Source organism: Acomys minous (genome assembly GCF_964271855.1).
Source record: "Acomys minous genome assembly, chromosome: 13".
Lineage (NCBI taxonomy): Eukaryota > Metazoa > Chordata > Mammalia > Rodentia > Muridae > Acomys > Acomys minous.
This window is the reverse complement of record NC_140495.1, coordinates 94,338,903-94,356,650: the sequence shown is the minus strand read 5'-3', so window position 1 is coordinate 94,356,650 and position 17,748 is coordinate 94,338,903. Positions and strand designations below refer to the sequence as shown.

The 17,748-nt window shown below is 43.6% G+C and overlaps 2 protein-coding genes across 6 annotated transcripts in view; one reads left to right on the top strand and one right to left on the bottom strand.

Moving 5' to 3' along the window:
- The window catches only part of JMJD1C (jumonji domain containing 1C), a gene marked incomplete at its 5' end in the record, with an annotated part of 160,380 nt that overhangs the window by 120,447 nt on the left and 22,185 nt on the right, over positions 1-17,748 (bottom strand). For 3 of the 5 annotated variants that reach the window (XM_084753327.1, XM_084753329.1, XM_084753328.1), the window contains one exon: positions 1,796-1,960. The exons of the other annotated variants lie outside the window; for them this stretch is intronic. In XM_084753327.1, coding sequence (XP_084609453.1) covers positions 1,796-1,960 — 165 coding nt within the window. Of the gene's footprint in view, positions 1-1,795; positions 1,961-17,748 lie in introns of those variants that run through there. 5 annotated transcript variants of the gene reach the window in all.
- LOC311581243 (uncharacterized protein) lies at positions 1,959-17,744 on the top strand (the record flags this gene model as incomplete). Its single annotated transcript, XM_084753349.1, has 2 exons — positions 1,959-2,864; positions 14,590-17,744. The coding sequence occupies one exon, from the start codon at positions 1,959-1,961 to the stop codon at positions 2,535-2,537; it is 579 nt and encodes a 192-aa protein (XP_084609475.1). The 3' UTR covers positions 2,538-2,864; positions 14,590-17,744.

Below are 17,748 nucleotides of genomic sequence, written 5' to 3'. Positions count from 1 at the left end.
CTGCCTTCCCTGAAAAATACTACATAGATGTCAGAGTGTCTGTAGACAACAATCCTGCTCCCTTACCAACACACAATGGGCACACCATAATGAAGGCTGACTGAGCATTTTTTAAAAGGTAGCTGAAAGTAAAATTATGCACTTGTGTTAAATCGGTCTATATTTCCTAGTTTCAAATACTATGTAAGGAGTGCCAGGAAAAATATAAAAACTATAGGTTCTAGAATGAAAATGTTAAACTATACAGTAACAAATCACTTGACAAATGGTTGAAGGAAAGCAAAGAATAACACAGTTTTAATTCATGGTGAAGTTTTGTGCATTAAGTAAAAATTATAAAATGAAATGTAGACAGAGTGTGTGACCCACTAATCAAGAGATAGAGCTTAATGTACGCAACTACTTAGTCAGGAGACAGAAAATAATCTATCACCTCCTGGAACTCCGCAACCCATGGGCACCTTAATTTTTACTACATGTATAGGAGAAAGTGGGTCTTGACTGTAGCCACAGATGTGGCCTTGAACTTGACATCCACCTGTGAGACACTCCCAAGTACCTGGATTACACGTATTCAAACACTGACTAGCTGACAATTTTTACTTTTAAGTAACCAACTTAGTACCTTGCTATTTGGGAAAGAAGAAAAGCCATATGCTTACACCCCTGACTCACTCTATTCCCAGCAGACCTTTCAATGATTCAGAACTTGACTGTCTCTGATACTATCTGATCTAAAACCATTTCCTAATTGTCACACACACAGGAACATAGCACAGCACAAAATTCTGCTCCGTGTCTGCTTTATTATTTAAGCCATTATCCAAATGTTGTCCACGTAAAATCCTCAATTTTCCTATCAGGGCAGAAACAAAAATGAGTCCATAAACACAAGTATTGATAAACTATCACAGATAAGCATTAGGATGAGTGAAGTTTAAGGTTTCTTTTTCTCCTTTTGCACGAATAACTATGCAGAGTTTTGTGGGTTGTCTCTCTTCCTAATTCCTTTTATAAGTAACTATTACCGGTTACAGTAAATAATGCATGCCATGCGTAACTATGGCACTGACTGCAGGTAGGGATGGTTTGCAAGAATATATTCGAAACTTCCAACAACTATATGAAAATGGTAAGTACTTTTGCATTTTACAGTGGATTTGAAACTAAATCTAAATACAATGGGGAACATTTTTTTTAACTTGCAGGAGAAAATAAATCACTCAAGTAGCTATGAATTTCACACATTATGTATTTACTGACTGAAGCAGGGCAGCTTAGTCAATTCCCTGATGCTACTCTTCCCCATCACTTTAATCCCATTTCCTAATGAGAAAGCACTTGTAACCAACAGAGTGTATCCTGGCACAAAATCATAATAGACACTTACATTCCTGAAAGATAACACCGACAATGTCCTATGTAACTGACAAACGCTGAAAGCCCTTCACAGCCTTAATTTACATCATATCTCACCTTTGAGAAGGCATAAAAACTCAGGAATGGGAACCCTAAAGCACTGCCCATTTCTAACAACAACAACAAAAAGGTACAAAATGATGAAAGGAAGTAATAATTCCAATTACCCCTCATACAAAAATTATTCCCATCGTCTCCGGTTAAAAAGTCAAAATCAGGGTGGGTCCACCTCAAGCAAAGTCCTCGGAGTTGGGGCCCCAGGACCCTGCGACTTGGCCTGCCTGCCCCGCCTGCCACGCACCCGCCCGCCCCAGGCTGCGCTCCCTGGCGGCCCGCAGAGGGGCGCGCCCCCGCCCGCTAGCTCGCTCGCTCTTACCGCCAGGTCCCGGTGGCCACTGTCGCGATGGGACACGGCTCGGATGACCCCCGCCCGCCAGCCGCGCCCGCAGCCGCTCTGCCCGCGCTCAGGACGCGCGTCCTCACCGGCCGCCACGCACAGGAACCGCTTCCCCACCAGCTCGGGCCGCGTCTCCACCGCCATGACCGCAGCTACCCTGGGAACTGGCGCGGCCCGCTCCTACCGGCCGCCCATGCTGGGGAGCCGACCGCAGGCGAGGCGGCCCACGAGCGAGAGCGCCCCGGCACGCTCGGCGACCCGGAGCCGCGCCGTCCCCGTCCTCACGCGCGCCGCACAAACTGACAGGAATGTGCGCGCGGGTAGCGCAAGCGCCGCGCCGTGGCCAGTACCCCTCCGCCCGCGCCACGGCACGTGTCCTTCCGCGGGCGGGGGAGCGGGGGGTCGGCGGGCAACGCCAAGTAGTGCCGCCCCGCGGGCTGCGCTACGGCGGGGGGGGGGGGGGGCTGCTGAGCGACGGCTGCCCGAGACCCAGCAGCTTCCGCCGCTCACTCCGCGCCTCCTCCGCGGGGTGATGCGCGAGAAGGGCTCGGCTCCCACGCGCGGTCGCAAAGCCAACTCCGGGTGGCACGCATGTCAAGAGCGACGTCCTTGCAAACACATCGCGCCGCCGACTCCCCGCGCGCGCGCGGCCGCCCACCCCACCGTGCCCTCTCTACGGCCGGCGGCTATAAAGCAGCATTCCTCCGGGCAGCGATTCTAATTCCGCGTCGGAGCTGTTCGGAGATTTACACCTCGCGCCGCTTTTTTACAGGAACGCCAGACACTCCACCCCGGACTGTTACCGACGTCCTTAAATTTCACGAACTGTCTCAGCGCCAACCCGAGTACTCAGTGTACTAGAACACAGGTAATAAAACGGCAAGCTCCAGAGTCAGTTACTGGAAAAGACCACGGAAAGAAAGAATCTTAGCCAATCACACTTGAAGAAAATAAATGATGTTTACTTCTCGTCCAATCACAACAGGACTTTATAGCCCAGACAAAGACAGCTAGGAATTCCTCTTCTGGTCGCGCCTCAGTTCTCACAGTAAGTCTCCCTATCAAGGTACCAGTGAAGAATGACGATGGGCATGCTTTACAGACTTGTATTTTAAAATAGATTTGGGAAATTCTGAATCTAAATCCAATCTGTCATTTTCCAGTGATTATCAGCTTCAAAAATTCATCTAACCATATAAAAATCTCTTCCTAAGCCCCCATGCTTTCTGAAAACCCTTAGAATAGCACTATGAGTGCTTATAATAGACACAAAAGACTTCTGTCTGTACAACACTGGAGCTAAGCTGTTAAAGCTGCAAACAGCCAGTGGCGAAGTAAGAGATGGAAACTACAAGGCTCGGTTAAATTGAGCAGTCTCCTTTTACTTTTCTAAGGAAGAACAAAATTGTAACCCATAAAGGAAAACTATGCACAAAGCTGCATGCTGGAAGGTCAGAATTTAATTCCCACGTTAGGATAGTAAGCCCAATAAAATAAGACACTGAAAAAGAATGCAGCACATATAAAGCTTTTTAAAAGGAGCCTCACAGTCATACCCATCAGTGATCTCTATCTGCTTTGTAACCTGAGGAACAAGGAAATCAGGGCTGGAGGGCAGAAGGTGCTGCTGGGTAGCAAAAGCCTTGGCTAGGTCCCCAGTGTGAGTGAAGTTCGTTCGTTCGTTCTTTCTTTCCTTTCCTTCCTTCCAAACAACTAACTCTCAGTGACACTGTAATACAAGGAAAGCAGTCCAATAAAAATCATGTAAATACAACAAAACAACATGTTGGGTAGAAACAAAGCTTTCACAGGTCATTATATCCCCGATGGCTGTTTTTCTTACTAAGTTATCTGGGCTGAAACTGAACTAATTCTTTTGCTTTTATGAAGTGCTGGGGTTACAATTGTGTGCCACCACATGCAGCTTTAGCTGTGGCTATTTTACCTTGAGGAACTTATTTCATTCAAGTTTTTGTATTGCTTTGTGTGCTTTTTTTTCCCTAGTTCATTTGTTGGCATTTAATTATGTTAAGGAGTATCTGTATTTTTAAAAGTTTTAACATCAGATTTGAAGCCTTGGTGTAATGGTTAATATTGACTGTGAATTTATCAGGATCAAGGATCACAAGACTACTTACCAGAAAAGCCTCTAGGCATGCCTGTGAGGGATTATCTAGATGAGACTGAGGTAATTAGACTCAGCTTAACTGTAGGACACAGGAGCTACAGGCTGGTGATTTTAGCTCTAGCCAAAGGACGAAAGTGAGGTGGATAGTATTCATCAGCCTCTAACCTGACGGTGGGTGCCTGATGTTCCTGCCATTCTTGCCCCCATGCCTTCCCCCACCATGCCTTCCCCCACCATGCTTTCCCTACATCATGGACTGTGTCCATGGGCTGTGCATCCAGTAACAACTGCAAGCCAAAACAAAAACAAAAACACATAACCTTTTCTCCATTACTCTGCGTCGTCCAGGTATTTTGCACAGTGACACAACAAACAACTAAACACTCTTAAAATATTATGTGTTTCATATATGCATTTCTTTATACTATTTTATAAAGATGCTCAGGTCAGGCAAGGTGGTGCATGCCTTTAATCCCAGTACCTGGTAGGCAAGGTGGGCTTATGTTGAGTTCAAGGCCAGCACGGTCTACAGAGTAAGTTCCAGGACAACCAGGGCCAGACAGAGAACCTATTTCAAAATACATATATAAATAAAAGATCAAATACCACTATTAATCATGTAAAAAAAAAGGTACCATAATTTTTTACTATGCCAGTAAAGAAAGAATCAGAATTGTACCTATGTAATTCTTTCTTTCTTTGTTTTTGATTTTGTTTTGATCTGTTTTCCAAGACAGGGTTTCTCTGTGTAGCCCTGGTTGTACTGGACTCACTCTGTAGATCAGGCTGGCCTTAAACTCAGAGATCCACCTGCTTCTGCCTCTTGAGTGCTGGGATTAAAGGCATGCAACACCACCACCCAGTTCCTATGTAATTCTTACAAATGCAATGTTAAATTCTAGTCTTTTTGAAGCTGCTATCACCAACTCTTTAAGATAATTAGGAAATGCATATTAGCAGTCAGACTACCAAATTCATGGTCCTGTTAGATACTAGTTTAATGAATTACAAAAATGTTTTCTCGAGTGACAAAAAAATAGCTAGAAACAAGCAATTCAGAAAATGGTCTTCAAAAACCTCAGAGATCCATAAAACATGGCATTTAAATTTTTTATTACTTAAGGCTTTTTTTGACAATGAAACAGGTTTGCTCCTGGCAGCATCCCATTCCAATTCAAAGAGCATCAAAGGCTTCATATATGGCAAGGCAGCCACTAGGTGAGAAAATGTCCTTGCCTCAATTATAGACAAAATACTGTCCAAAACTAGACAAACTGGACTCGGGAAAGTCAACTGAACTCTGCAAGGACAAGGTAGGCAAGTCCTGCGTCACGGAAAAGTCTGTCAGATATTCTTGAGCCAGAAGGCTGAAGATGATGCTTCAATGTTAGGAAAAAATTGGGGGGACTGTCGTTCTATACTTTTGGAAGCTGCCTGTCTGTACTTCCTACATATTTAAGTAATATTTACTCCTTCTCAAGTCTCTGATGTGAAGACTAGATAGTCATAGTCGATAGAAATTGATAAGATAATAGAATGCTTTATCCAAGGGTGCCAAAAATACAAAAGTAAATCTTACCTAATAAATTTCTTAATTGTTATTATTACATGTAGTTTGTTACTATAAGAGAAAGAGCTATTTATTAGACTAAGAAGGGATATTTAGGCATAACATTATTGTGATTCAAATATTGATTTCTGTATCCCCTATGTCTGGTTGTAAGCCTTGTTCTGAGAACCTCCTGTCTCCATGTTGTATACACTCTGTCTCTTTGTATGCCAATAAAGCAGCTTACAGACAATCGCTGAGCAGGGGAAAGAATAGGGCTGGACTTCCTGCCAGCCAGGGGAGGAGGAGTTAGAAGAGGAAGTAGGGGATTCAACCATAGGCAGAGGTTCAGGAGCAATGTCTAAGATTCAGCTGGAGTAAAGAAAGAACTAAAAAGCAAGTAACTTGGGGCTTTTGGCAACAACAACAACAAAAAATCATAATAACATAGAGAGTTAAAAACAAACTTAAACTGTTCAAGATTGTGCATTATAAACAAATATGAGAGTCTCATTATTTGGGCGACAGCTGAGTTATGAGAGAAACTAAGAGAAGCAAACACAGTTATATAAAATAACCTACAACACAGAATTATTTCAAAATAACACTTAAAAGAAATTGAAAATGAGAACCACCCTCAGACCTTCTACACTCTCGCCTTTTATGGAGATGTGTCCCTTAAATATGTCTGTCCATGTACATCAATTCAAGAAGCCTCACACGTCCAACACAAATGTTAATGTACGTAAAGACACATTAGGAGATTATATCTGTTTTTAAATATTGACAAAAATTTACTCAGAAAAACCATCTGGTGCTCGCCATGGTGGCTCAGTTCTGTCATCCCGGAAATTAGGTGAAAGCAGCAGGTTCAGGGAGTCAAGGTCATCTTTATATACTTAGCAGATTTGAAACCAACTTGGGCTTAAACAGAACACTATTTGGTTTATTTTTAAAAACTAAAATGCATGAAGGAAAATGAACTACTGCAATGATAGTCATAATTTTCCACTCAATTATCACTGATTGGTAGGTCATGATGTTTCTTCCTTCTTTTTTTTTTTTTTAAATACATATTCTTCCTGCAGGCCAGAAGAAGGCACCAGATCTCATTGTAGATGGTTGTGAGCCACCATGTGGTTGCTGGGACTTGAACTCAGGACCTTTGGAAGAACAGCCAGTGCTCTTAACCTCTGAGCCACCTACCCAGCCCCCCTGATGTTTCTTATAAGCAAATACTTTTTCACTTTTTGATCTGGTATAATCAGGATCAATTATCTGCTTTCATATATATTAGTATTCTTTACCACTATAAAGGTCTACCACATTTGGGAGGAGGTAGCTAGGCAGGCAAGTATTCTACCATTAGACATACCTGGGGGTGGGGGTCTACTAACATCAAAGAAAAACATGTTTGCATTTGTCTCCTGTAGGTTTATGGAACACTTACTGTTTTAGGCAGCAGGCTAAGTAAGCACTTTACATATGTAATATTATTTTAAGGATCAGAAATTTGTGGTTTAAAGAAGCTTCATGACTTGCCTAAGAGACACATTAAAGAAGTAATTTTTAAAAAAGTTTTTTTGAGACAGGGTTTCTCTGTGTGTACCCCTGGCTGTCCTGGAATCACTCTGTAGATCAGGCTTGCCTTGAACTCACAGAGATCTGCCTGGCTCTGCCTCCCGAGTGCTGGGATTAAAGGCATGCGCCACCATGGCCTGGCAAGGAAGTAATTTTTAAAACCAGGTTTGTGATACGGAAGGGACTGATGCAAAGGTCAGGTGCCAAAGCTGATGACTCTTTACTGTGTGGACCAGATGACATCTCTTCAATGTTTACTACGCACCTCAGCTTGAAAGCTTCTGCAGATAGAGCACTTTGTCTTTGAGAAGCTCAAAGCCTATCTGAAGACTGAGACAGAAATGCTTCCGTGTGTTGAGTTAAGGATTTATCAACAGGGGTGGAGAGAGACAGCGGGCTCTGGGGTTCAGAGCATGACTGTTCACGCAGAGGATACAGTGCTCAATTCTCAGCACTCACACAGGCAACTTACAACTGTCTGTAATTCCAGGTCCAGGGGACCCAATATCCTCCTCTGGCTTCCATGACCAAGATGTATATGATACACAAGTCGTGACATACATACATGCAGGAATAACACCATACATATGATATAATTTTTAAGGAAAAAACCCACATACAATATATATGATCTTTCACATCTGTCATAACTTGGGACATATAAAGTCTTAGGAGTAACTCAAGCACAAGTAGAAAATACGGAAGCCAATTTGAAAGAAAACAATTTTAACTAAACTATCCAAGTGGAAAACCAAGAATAAGACACAAGATAATCTGACAGTGTCATGCTCAACACAAAACCTTAAATGGATTATATTTAGCTAACTTCCTAAGCACATACTTAAAATGATTTAGTCATATTTATGATAGTTATAAACTCAAATGTTTCTTCTTCAAATAAAATCCATCTCCTACTCCAGACTGGGACAAACTGCACAACTAAATTGCCAAGATAACATCCTATGAAGCCGGGCGTGGTGGCGCACGCCTTTAATCCCAGCACTCGGGAGGCAGAGGCAGGCGGACCGCTGTGAGTTCGAGGCCAGCCTGGTCTACAAAGTGAGTCCAGGATGGCCAAGGCTACACAGAGAAACCCTGTCTCGAAAAAAAACCAAAAAAGATAACATCCTATGTATGCTACTACGTACGACTGTCCCTGAGCACCCATGTGACTGATCCTTTCCTATCTGTGTCATCGAGACATACAAGCTCCAAAGGCCAGGACAGTGGGACAGTCTGTCTTCGTCATACTCATTTAACTTTACTCCCAGCGTCTTTAAACCCTTGCTGTGAGGTCATATTATGAAATGTAAAGATTAACGGATGAATACAGTAGAATGTCTTTTCTCCTCCCCCCCCCCCCTTTTTTCTTCTTCTTCTTTGGAGACAAGGTCTCCTCCTGCTTTGGCCTCCTAAGCACTGGGTTTGGGGTAATACACCATCACACACATCTTTTCTTACTCCAACCAAAAAGAAGAGAACTCGGAATTCCTAAATCAAGAACGGTGAATCAGAGTTCCTGTTCTGCCTACAGGCTCGTGTGCTGCCTTCATAATAATGCCATGCGATATTATCCCGTTTCGCAGTGGCACTTAACAGTGATAAGCACCTTCAGACATGCGCTACGGCAGAAAAGCAAGAAGGCTCCAAGAGAATTTCAAAAGAAAGGATATAAAGATTTACAATTCCCATGCACCAACCACCAACCTGATAGGAGCTCCGAATTGATCCTGAAGGCCCCTACAGCGCACCCGCCTACAGTTAGTCTTCAGGGGCAGTCTTAGCTCTGATGGAGCGGCATACAAGCCTGATTTTGGTCTTATTGATGCCAAGGGAAGGTGCAAAAGGGAGGGAGGAAGCAATAACCAATGAGCAATCTCTACTGAAGCTTCTAGGTGTGCCTTCTGTACTCATGGTCACTACTCTATTTATAGTTTGGCTAGCTTCCGCCTCCTCCTCCTCGTTTAGATTTGACTTTTAACAACAGAGCACTAGTAAATTAGAATTTATATACAACTAACAAGACAAAATTCCTACTCTGAGCTGCACGGTCTGGGGCTTTCTATCTGACTGTTATTATCTTGTTCCCTGAGATCTGGCTGCCGCCCTTGCGAGCACATTCTCAGGAACACCTGTCTTTGTTGTGTAAACTTTGCTCTACCTAATTTACTTAAAGTTGATTGGATAATTTTAAAAAGGTCTATACCAAGGCAGGGCAGAAATTGTGGGGTGGGGTGGAGTGAAGGTTCCGGATGTTGGAGAGAGAAGGATCTTGGGTAGGAGAGAAGTAAGAGGAGAAACAAGAAACAGAATCAGTGTGGGAGAGGGAAGTGGCCCAGATGAACAGCATAAGCAAGGCTTTTGAAACTATGGATGGGAAATAGCCCAGACAGAAGTGACTAAAGCAGATGGCCTGGGATGGGGGCTGCTAAGTACTTTAGGGGTTAATATCTGCCAAGCCCTGGGTAATGTAAGGCTTATTCTAAAATACAACAGGTGTCTGTATCTTTTACTGATTATGACAGTGGGCTAGATAATACTGCTGTAATAACCATAGGCTTTAATAGTACACATTATTAGTCCAACATTTATATTTCTACAACATTGCTCAATGAGGAACCCCAAGAAACAAAGGAATGGAAGGTGGCTCCCCAGTCCACACTAAGCATATCTCTCTCTCCAGCAAGATCTCTGCCCTCACAGAAATGCTCCAACTACTAACTGCCATCAAAACAAGATACATGCAAATTCCCACTCGGCAAATAGGCCAGGTTCCTCCAGGGCCATGTTCCCACTGAACCCACAAGCTCCAGCTGTCCTGAGTTAGTCAGAGTTAAAAGTCCTGAGCCTAGTTCTGTTGTCTATACTACCGAAATTCATTGCATTGAGAACTTATGGCAATGAAAAGAGCCCAGGTTCAATTCCCAGCACACACACAGGCACAGGCACAGGCACACGCAGACACTGTGGCTCACAACCATGTATAACTCCATTTCAGGGGATTCAATGCCCTCCAAGGACACCAGACATGCACATGGTGCACATAAGACATGCACGTAGGCAAAATACTCATACACAAAATAAGTAAAACAAAACAAAACACAACACAACATAACTCAAAAATGTCAACGTATTAACTCTACTCCATTGGCGATCTTCTCCCGATAAAATGGGGCTTTACATCATGAAGGTCTTTTGTGATCACAGCTCCCTGAGGTACACTGCTCACACTAACGCAACTGGTTTGAAGAAACAAAAAAACAAAACAAAATCCAACCTAGCAGTGAAATACAGTCATCTTCAGTCCTTGCTGCCTTTGGTTCACTCTCAAAAAGCCACATGATTATTTATGAGATTTATAAACTACAGCAAAAACTAATATGTAAAAAAGCAAATTACTCCATATGAAAAGCACTGCTTCTGCATATACACCCACTGCAGACAACTTACTTATTCAATTAAAAGGGATGGATGAGAAGGCACTGCAATTCCAGAGCGTGTATTTATAGAAGCCAGAACCTACAAGTCCCGAGTTTCACTTTAGACTCAGCTGGCACTAGTGAGCATTGAACCAACCCCAAAACATGTATTTTTAACTACAGACTTAAAATTCAATCAACATATTTGTTAACACTCAGTTACTAGGGAGCACATTATGATGTTACTTAATATTAATAACCAGTATCATTTTTAAAAAGATATGTCTCCAATTAGCCAAAACTGGATGCTTCATTACAAAGTCACTTACAGAAACACTGAAGATGTAGCTGGGCATGGTGGCACAGGCCTTTGAGCCCAGCACTTGGGAGGCAGAAGCAGGCGGATCACTGTTCTTAGTGGCCACCCTAGCCTACATATAGGGCAGCGGGACTATGTAAAAAGACTCTGCCTCAAAAACGAAAGAATAAGCAAATAAACACAAATTAAGGTGCATATCTCTAGTACAGCAAACTAGAAATAAAAGTAGCATAATGTGGAGGCTGGAGAGATGGCTCAGCAGTTAAGACATAGGTTCAGTTCCCAACACCCACATGGCAACTCTGTAACTCCAGGAGCCGACACCCTCACACAGTCATGCATGCAAGCAAAACACCAATGCACATAAATAAAAATAAATAATCTGGGGGCCAGGTGTGGTGGTGCATGTGTTTAATCCCAGGACTCAGGAGGCAGAGGCAGGCGGATCTCTGTGAGTTTGAGGCCAGCGTGGTCTACAAAGAGAGTCTAGGACAGCCAAAGCTACACAGAGAAACCTGTCTCGAAAAACCAAAAATAAATGAATAAATAATTGTTTAAAAGAGAATAACAACGTGGTACGATGAAAGAGTGAAAATCAAGGAAATCTGGATCACATCTGCCCCAACTATTAAAAACTTGCTCTTTGAGGCTGAAGAAATCTGTACCGTTCCTTAAAGTTTACTTTAGGCTTCTGGGTCATTCAGCAATTAGCCAAGCATACTCCTGTCTCGTACTGAACCCAAGAATGCTCAATGGCTGACAAAAGTAACCCTGGCCATCTGTCAGTGCCCACTGTGAGCCGCTAACACATGCCCAGCATGCCCAGCTCATTTTCAAGTGGCTCTGAAGAAGATGCAGGGCACTTAGAAAACGCTCACTAATAACACAGACCCATACTGCACAACCGAGCAGGCTCTTTTTAGAGACTTTTTAAAAATGCATTTATTATGCATTGGGAGTGGCATGTGCCAACCCTTAAGCAGGTCTTTTGTTAACAATACCTATTATTATTAACTGTACAACTTTGTGGGAGCCACTGTGGCATTCTTACATCATTGTATGTTGGTCGTGGTCCACTTCCTACTTTCTTTTTTTCTTCCCAGTTTTTTTTTATTTGTTTGATTTTTGTTTTTTGTTTCTTTGCTTGTTTGGTTTTGGGTTTTGGTTTTTTTGAGACAGGGTTTCTCTGTGTAGCTTTGGCTGTCCGGGACTCACTCTGTCCCGGACCAGGATGGCCTTGAACTCACAAAGATCCACCTGCCTCTGCCTCCCTGAGTGCTGGGGTTACAGGCCCAGCTCCCACTTCCTTCTTTCAGGTCACCATTTTTTGTTTTTAGTTTCCACAGAGGAGAGAATCAGTCAATTTGTCTGATCCTGACTTAGTTCACTGGGTCCTACAAACAACTTGGCTTCCTTATTCTTTATGGACAGCTGCTAGCACTGGTGTGTACATCACATCTCATTTTCTTTGTCCATTCTTGTTACTGGGAACGTTACACAGGACAGCTGTGACTAGAGAAAATAAACCTGTGGACATGTGGGTATCTCGTCTGTGTGCCTACTTCATTTTGCCTGGATACATACCCGGTCATGGGAGAGCTGCCTCGCATGACGGCTCTATTTTTAACTTTCTGAAGGACCTCCATTCTGTTCCTTGCGTGGCTGTACCCATCTACATTGCTGCCTTTGTCGCGTTTGTCGCATTTCGTGTTGTTTTGATAAATGGCCATTCTGACTGAGATGAGGTACTAAATGACATCATAACTATGATTTGCATGTCCCTAAACAGCTGACGGCACCGAATATTTTTAATGCGTATTTACTGTCTGCAGTGCCGATTCAGACCGTGTTCCCATGATGTCATCATATTATCTGCTATTTTGTTTTACGGTTTTGAGTTCTTACATTTTCTAGGTGTCACCTGTCAGAGAACTCCAGCGAACACTGCAGACTCTTTTGATGACTGTTTTCCTTTGCTGGGCAGAAGCTTTTCAGTCTGACTGAACTCATTTAAACAATGGATTTTATATAAACAGTGCTGGAAAACTTTTTGCTCTAAGTTTGGTGGTAAAATTATTCCATTAAAGCAAGCAAACACAATCAGAACATAAAATGAAAGATCTCTCACAGGTATAAAGGTACATGTAGAGCCCTAATTTAGCATAATTTGGCATCCTTTGCATACAGTAGCTTAAAAATCCTATTTTTTAAAAGGATTTATTTATTTATTTATTATGTATACAGTGCTCTGCCTGCATGTACCCCTGCAGGCCAGAAGAGGGCATGAGATCACATTATAGATGGTTATGAGCCACCATGTGGTTGCTGGGAACTGAACTCAGGACCTCTGTAAGAGCAGTCAGTGCTCTTAACCTCTGAGCCTTCTCTCCAGCCCTGTTACAACTATTCTTACTGCAAAAATATATACTAAAACAGATAGTTTCATTTGTTTGTACACATAAATGAACACAGTTTAATGTTTGGTCATATTTGCATTTAAAACATCATATAGTCAACTATCTTTATTTTGCAGTCTTAAGTCACACCTAGAAAATACTATAGGCATATTGTTTGTTTATTCTAATCATTATACTTTCAAACTCTATGCTTAAAAGTCAAAGCTTGTTAACGTAACCCCTTTTTATGAAAGAAACATAAAACCAATCTAGTACCTTCCATAAATGAACACACACTGGGGGGTGGGAACAGTAGGGGGAGGGGCACACCACCCCAGGCAGATGAGAGCACTCCCCACTCACACCTTTGTTTTATGTGGAGAATTGGGGGTTTTTTGTTTGTTTGTTTCTTACTCTGCGTGAGAGTAGTAAAGCGGCCATTCTTCGTTTTCTTTACTGAAAACTGCATCAGGAGTTAAGTGGTATCCGAGAGCTCATGGAAGTTCTGAACTCTGCTTGAAAATGTCCATGCAGCTGTGGTCACAGGATATAAAACATCTCATTAAATCCCTTCAAAATTATTAATACCTACTGCTGAGGGGACCTACTATCCTGGGAGAGAAGACTGGAGGTCTCCTGTGCCTAAAGGAGAGGAGACTACCTAAGACAGAGAAGCATGGTCGCATAAACCAGCACTGGCCTAGGACAAGGAGAAGACTCAAGTCCCACCGCGGCAAACCCAGACATCTCCCCATCTTCTACCACAGACCAAGTGCAAGCAAGTTCAGGTCTTTACGAAGGAGGCAGTCTGAGCTTTCTGGCATGTCAACACCCACTGGTGAAGAGGCACTGAAGGCAACCAGGCCCACAAAACAACACACACATAAACCCTCAAACTCCAGGTAAGACTGCCAGCCTGAGCAAGTCTCAGCCACACCCATTACTCAGAATAAATACCATTTTCTTTCATTCTCACAAACGTGGCTGGAATCCAAACAAACATATTCAAGACAATCATTGTCAGGAGGAAACACGATCCACAGACAGACTCAGAGGCAAGTCAAGTGTTGGCAGTATCGGTCAAGGACTTTAAAATAATTATGAAGGGTAATAGGCACAGGTAATCATATGCACAATAAAATAAAAACGGTGCGATAAAACTAAGGAAGCCAAGCACTGACAATAAAAGCAAGGGGAATGAAAACACCAAAAATAAAGTTCTAACATGCTGTTTGCTTACCTGGAAATGAGTATTCACAGGAAAAAGCAGGATAACATTTTTATCCTTTCTTGTTTAAGTTGTCAGAATAATAAACAGGTGCTCTACTATCTTCCAAAGCTGAGGCCTACTTCCTAACCTCAATTCCTTTTTCTTTCTCAGTAATTCTAAGTCGTGTGATCTTGCTGACGTCTATGGATATAAACACGGTGACGCTACATTCAGAATTTTTGAGCATATTCCTGGATACTGAGAACTTTTGAAACCTAAAGGACAACAGTGTGGAATGCTGTCCTCTCATAGCACAGCTGCTGCTCTTGAACTCTCATGAGATGAGAGACCTGCCGAAGTCCACCATTAACTTCCCACGATAGAGAAGGAACTGAGGCCCCTCCCCCACCAAAGGGTTTACAAACAGTTAACTATTGGTTAGTAGGTGGGGTTCATGAGGCCTTGCCCATAACCAAGGATTTGTAGACAGTTAACAGTTGCTGGTAGGGAGAGGCTCACAAGCCTCTCCAGGATTTACAGGCAGTTAACACTAGCTGGGGGAGGGGCCCATCAGGCTCCGCCCCATGCATGAGGCCCCTCCCCTCCCTAGGGAGTTATAGACAATTAAGGATGCTGGGGGAGGAGCTGGTTGACAGTTGCTGGGCCAGAGAGGTTCACAAGGTCCCCCAGGATTTACAAGCAGTTACTTAGAGATTTTTTTTTTCTGATTCAGCACCCATACCCACACCCTTTTGTGAGTAACTCCAATTTCAGTCACTAGCTCCCAGCCCTTTCCTATACGGAGTGAGTACACATATGGCCAGTCTCCTTAAAAGAAGTGCACGCAACACGTAATAATTTTAACAAAAACTCAGGCTCATTTTGCACAGAGAACAAGGAAGGTCGCACTAAGTAACAGGAACTAAGGCGGAGAGGTCTGGAACCCCTCCCACCACCACATACAAACCCTCCTCGTCCCTAGAGCCAGATGATCCAAATCTCTTGGATTCCTTTGGCATAGAGACCAGTACACGTATATGGAAGGGGGGAGGGGGGGAACCAATGAAACAACCATATGCATTATTTTAGGAGCAAAATAATAAAATAACTGATAGCATCCCAGGTGGAAAAACATGCTCTCCAGAATTACCTGCTGACCAAGCCAGCCTGCTTTTGAGGTTTTCCAAAAGCTCCTGTGGAGTATCTATCAGTAGTGAAGGCTGTCTGGGGGGCTGGGGAGGCAGCTCAGGGACTAAGAGCAGCTGTTCTCTTGCAGAGGGTCTCCCTTTGGTTCCCAGCATTCAACAGGCAAACCACAACTGCCTGTAACTCCAGCTATAAAGGATTTGACTTCTTCTGGACTCTAAGGACACTTGCTTATTACGTGGTACACACACACACACACACACACACACACACACACACACGAGAGAGAGAGTCTATTTTAACTTAAAAAAACAAACAAACAAATACTTGGCCTGGAACTGGCTGTATCAATCAGGCTGACCTTCAGCTCAGAAATATGCCTGCTGCTGTCCCCAAAATGCTGGGATTAAATAAAGGCATGAGCCACCATGCCCAACCAAATTACAGTCTTAAAAAAACAAAAACATCATTTTAAAAACTGTTGTTGTTGTCATTCTTCATATAAAGACCATTAAGACACAATCCTGGCAACCTGAATTTGATCCCCAGAACCAGGTAAAACTGGAAAGAGAACTGGCTTCCGGTAGTTGCCCTATGACCTCCATACAGGCATGGCATGATACAGACTGCCATCTGGGACTTAGCAGTAAAAAGGCTGAAATGAAGGTGTAAAAGGCGCAGATGTCAGCACACAGAAGAGGCCACTAGCCCGCATGGTTGGAGGAGTGAGCAGGGGAGTTGTGGTCTTGCCAAGGCCTGCAAATGAGGCAAATGCAAGAAGCAGAAAGTCTCACTGTTCTGTTCTGAAAAAACGTATTGATGGTGTCTGTCAGAACATGTGCCTACGGGGAGGGCGGGTGCACATCTGTGCATGGGCAGAGGCCAGGAGGCACTGGCTCCCCAGGAGGAACTATTTACATGACATTCACTAGTTAACACAGAAAGCAGCCTCTCTAGCTCCCGGGAAGTGCCATGTTGAAGAAGTGAAACTGAAGCAGTAAGACTGAAGCTGGAGCAGTTAGTAGGACAAGAGGGGAGGAGCAGACCTGAGGACACAGAAGGGCAGAGGGGAGAGTGGGGGAGGGGAAGGTTTAACAGCTGGTGCTGATGCAGAATAATAACTAAGTAAGGGCCAGGCGCGGTGGCGCACGCCTTTAATCCCAGCACTCGGGAGGCAGAGGCAGGTGGATCACTGTGAGTTCGAGGCCAGCCTGGTCTACAAAGGGAGTCCAGCCCAGCCAAGGCTACACAGAGAAACCCTGTCTGGAAAAACCAAAAGAAAGAAAGAAAGAAGAAAAAGAATGACCAAGTAAGACCTCTTACAAGGTATGGCTTCTAGACTAAGGGCAAGCAGAACTTGAACGTGACTTTAAGCCAACTAAGCAATGGAATGAGATTTGCACTTAGAACAATAAATCTGCCTGCAGCATGAAAAATGGATGAGAGAAGGATAATGAAGAGGCTGCTGAAATTGATAACGCTCACTTAAATTGATACAATCACTTGAAATTGATACGCTCACATAAAACTTTAACACCACCCACAAGCGTTGCTCACCATGGGCAATTAAAAACGTGTGCGACTCTGTGTGTGGTGGTGCACACCTCTAACCCCAGCTCTCAAGAGGACAGAGGACAGCCAGGGCCACACAGTGAAGGGCCACACATCTCTCCTCCTACAAGGATCCAGCCCATCCACTCCCTTTCACGGCAAGTCCCCGCCCACACCGCTCCCTGTCTCCTAGTGGATGCTATGATCGCATTACTTGAAACTCATTACCGGATAACTCACGAGACTCGCCCCTCATTTTCTCCAGACCCCTAACTCAGCATTGCCCTAGCACGTGGTGACTCACCTTACACAATGCAATCCTCTTGTGGGTTGTGGCAGTCGCTAGGTCCATCACTGGCTGACCCCATGGGCAAGAAACTGCACTAAACACAAGACGCCTTTTCTGCTATGATAACCGTGACAGAGACAAAATGGGGCTACAGGCTGAACTTACTAAAGGCCACAAAATTTCTTAAACGCTAACCCAGGATTCAGATGCACGGCTGGAATGACAAAGTTTAGTGAGCACAGAAATAATAGCCTCTATTTTACCTCTGATATCAAGGGCATCTGCTACAAATATGTAATAAAGTAAGATGGAAATTTTGAGGAGAATAAAAAGTCCGAAATAAC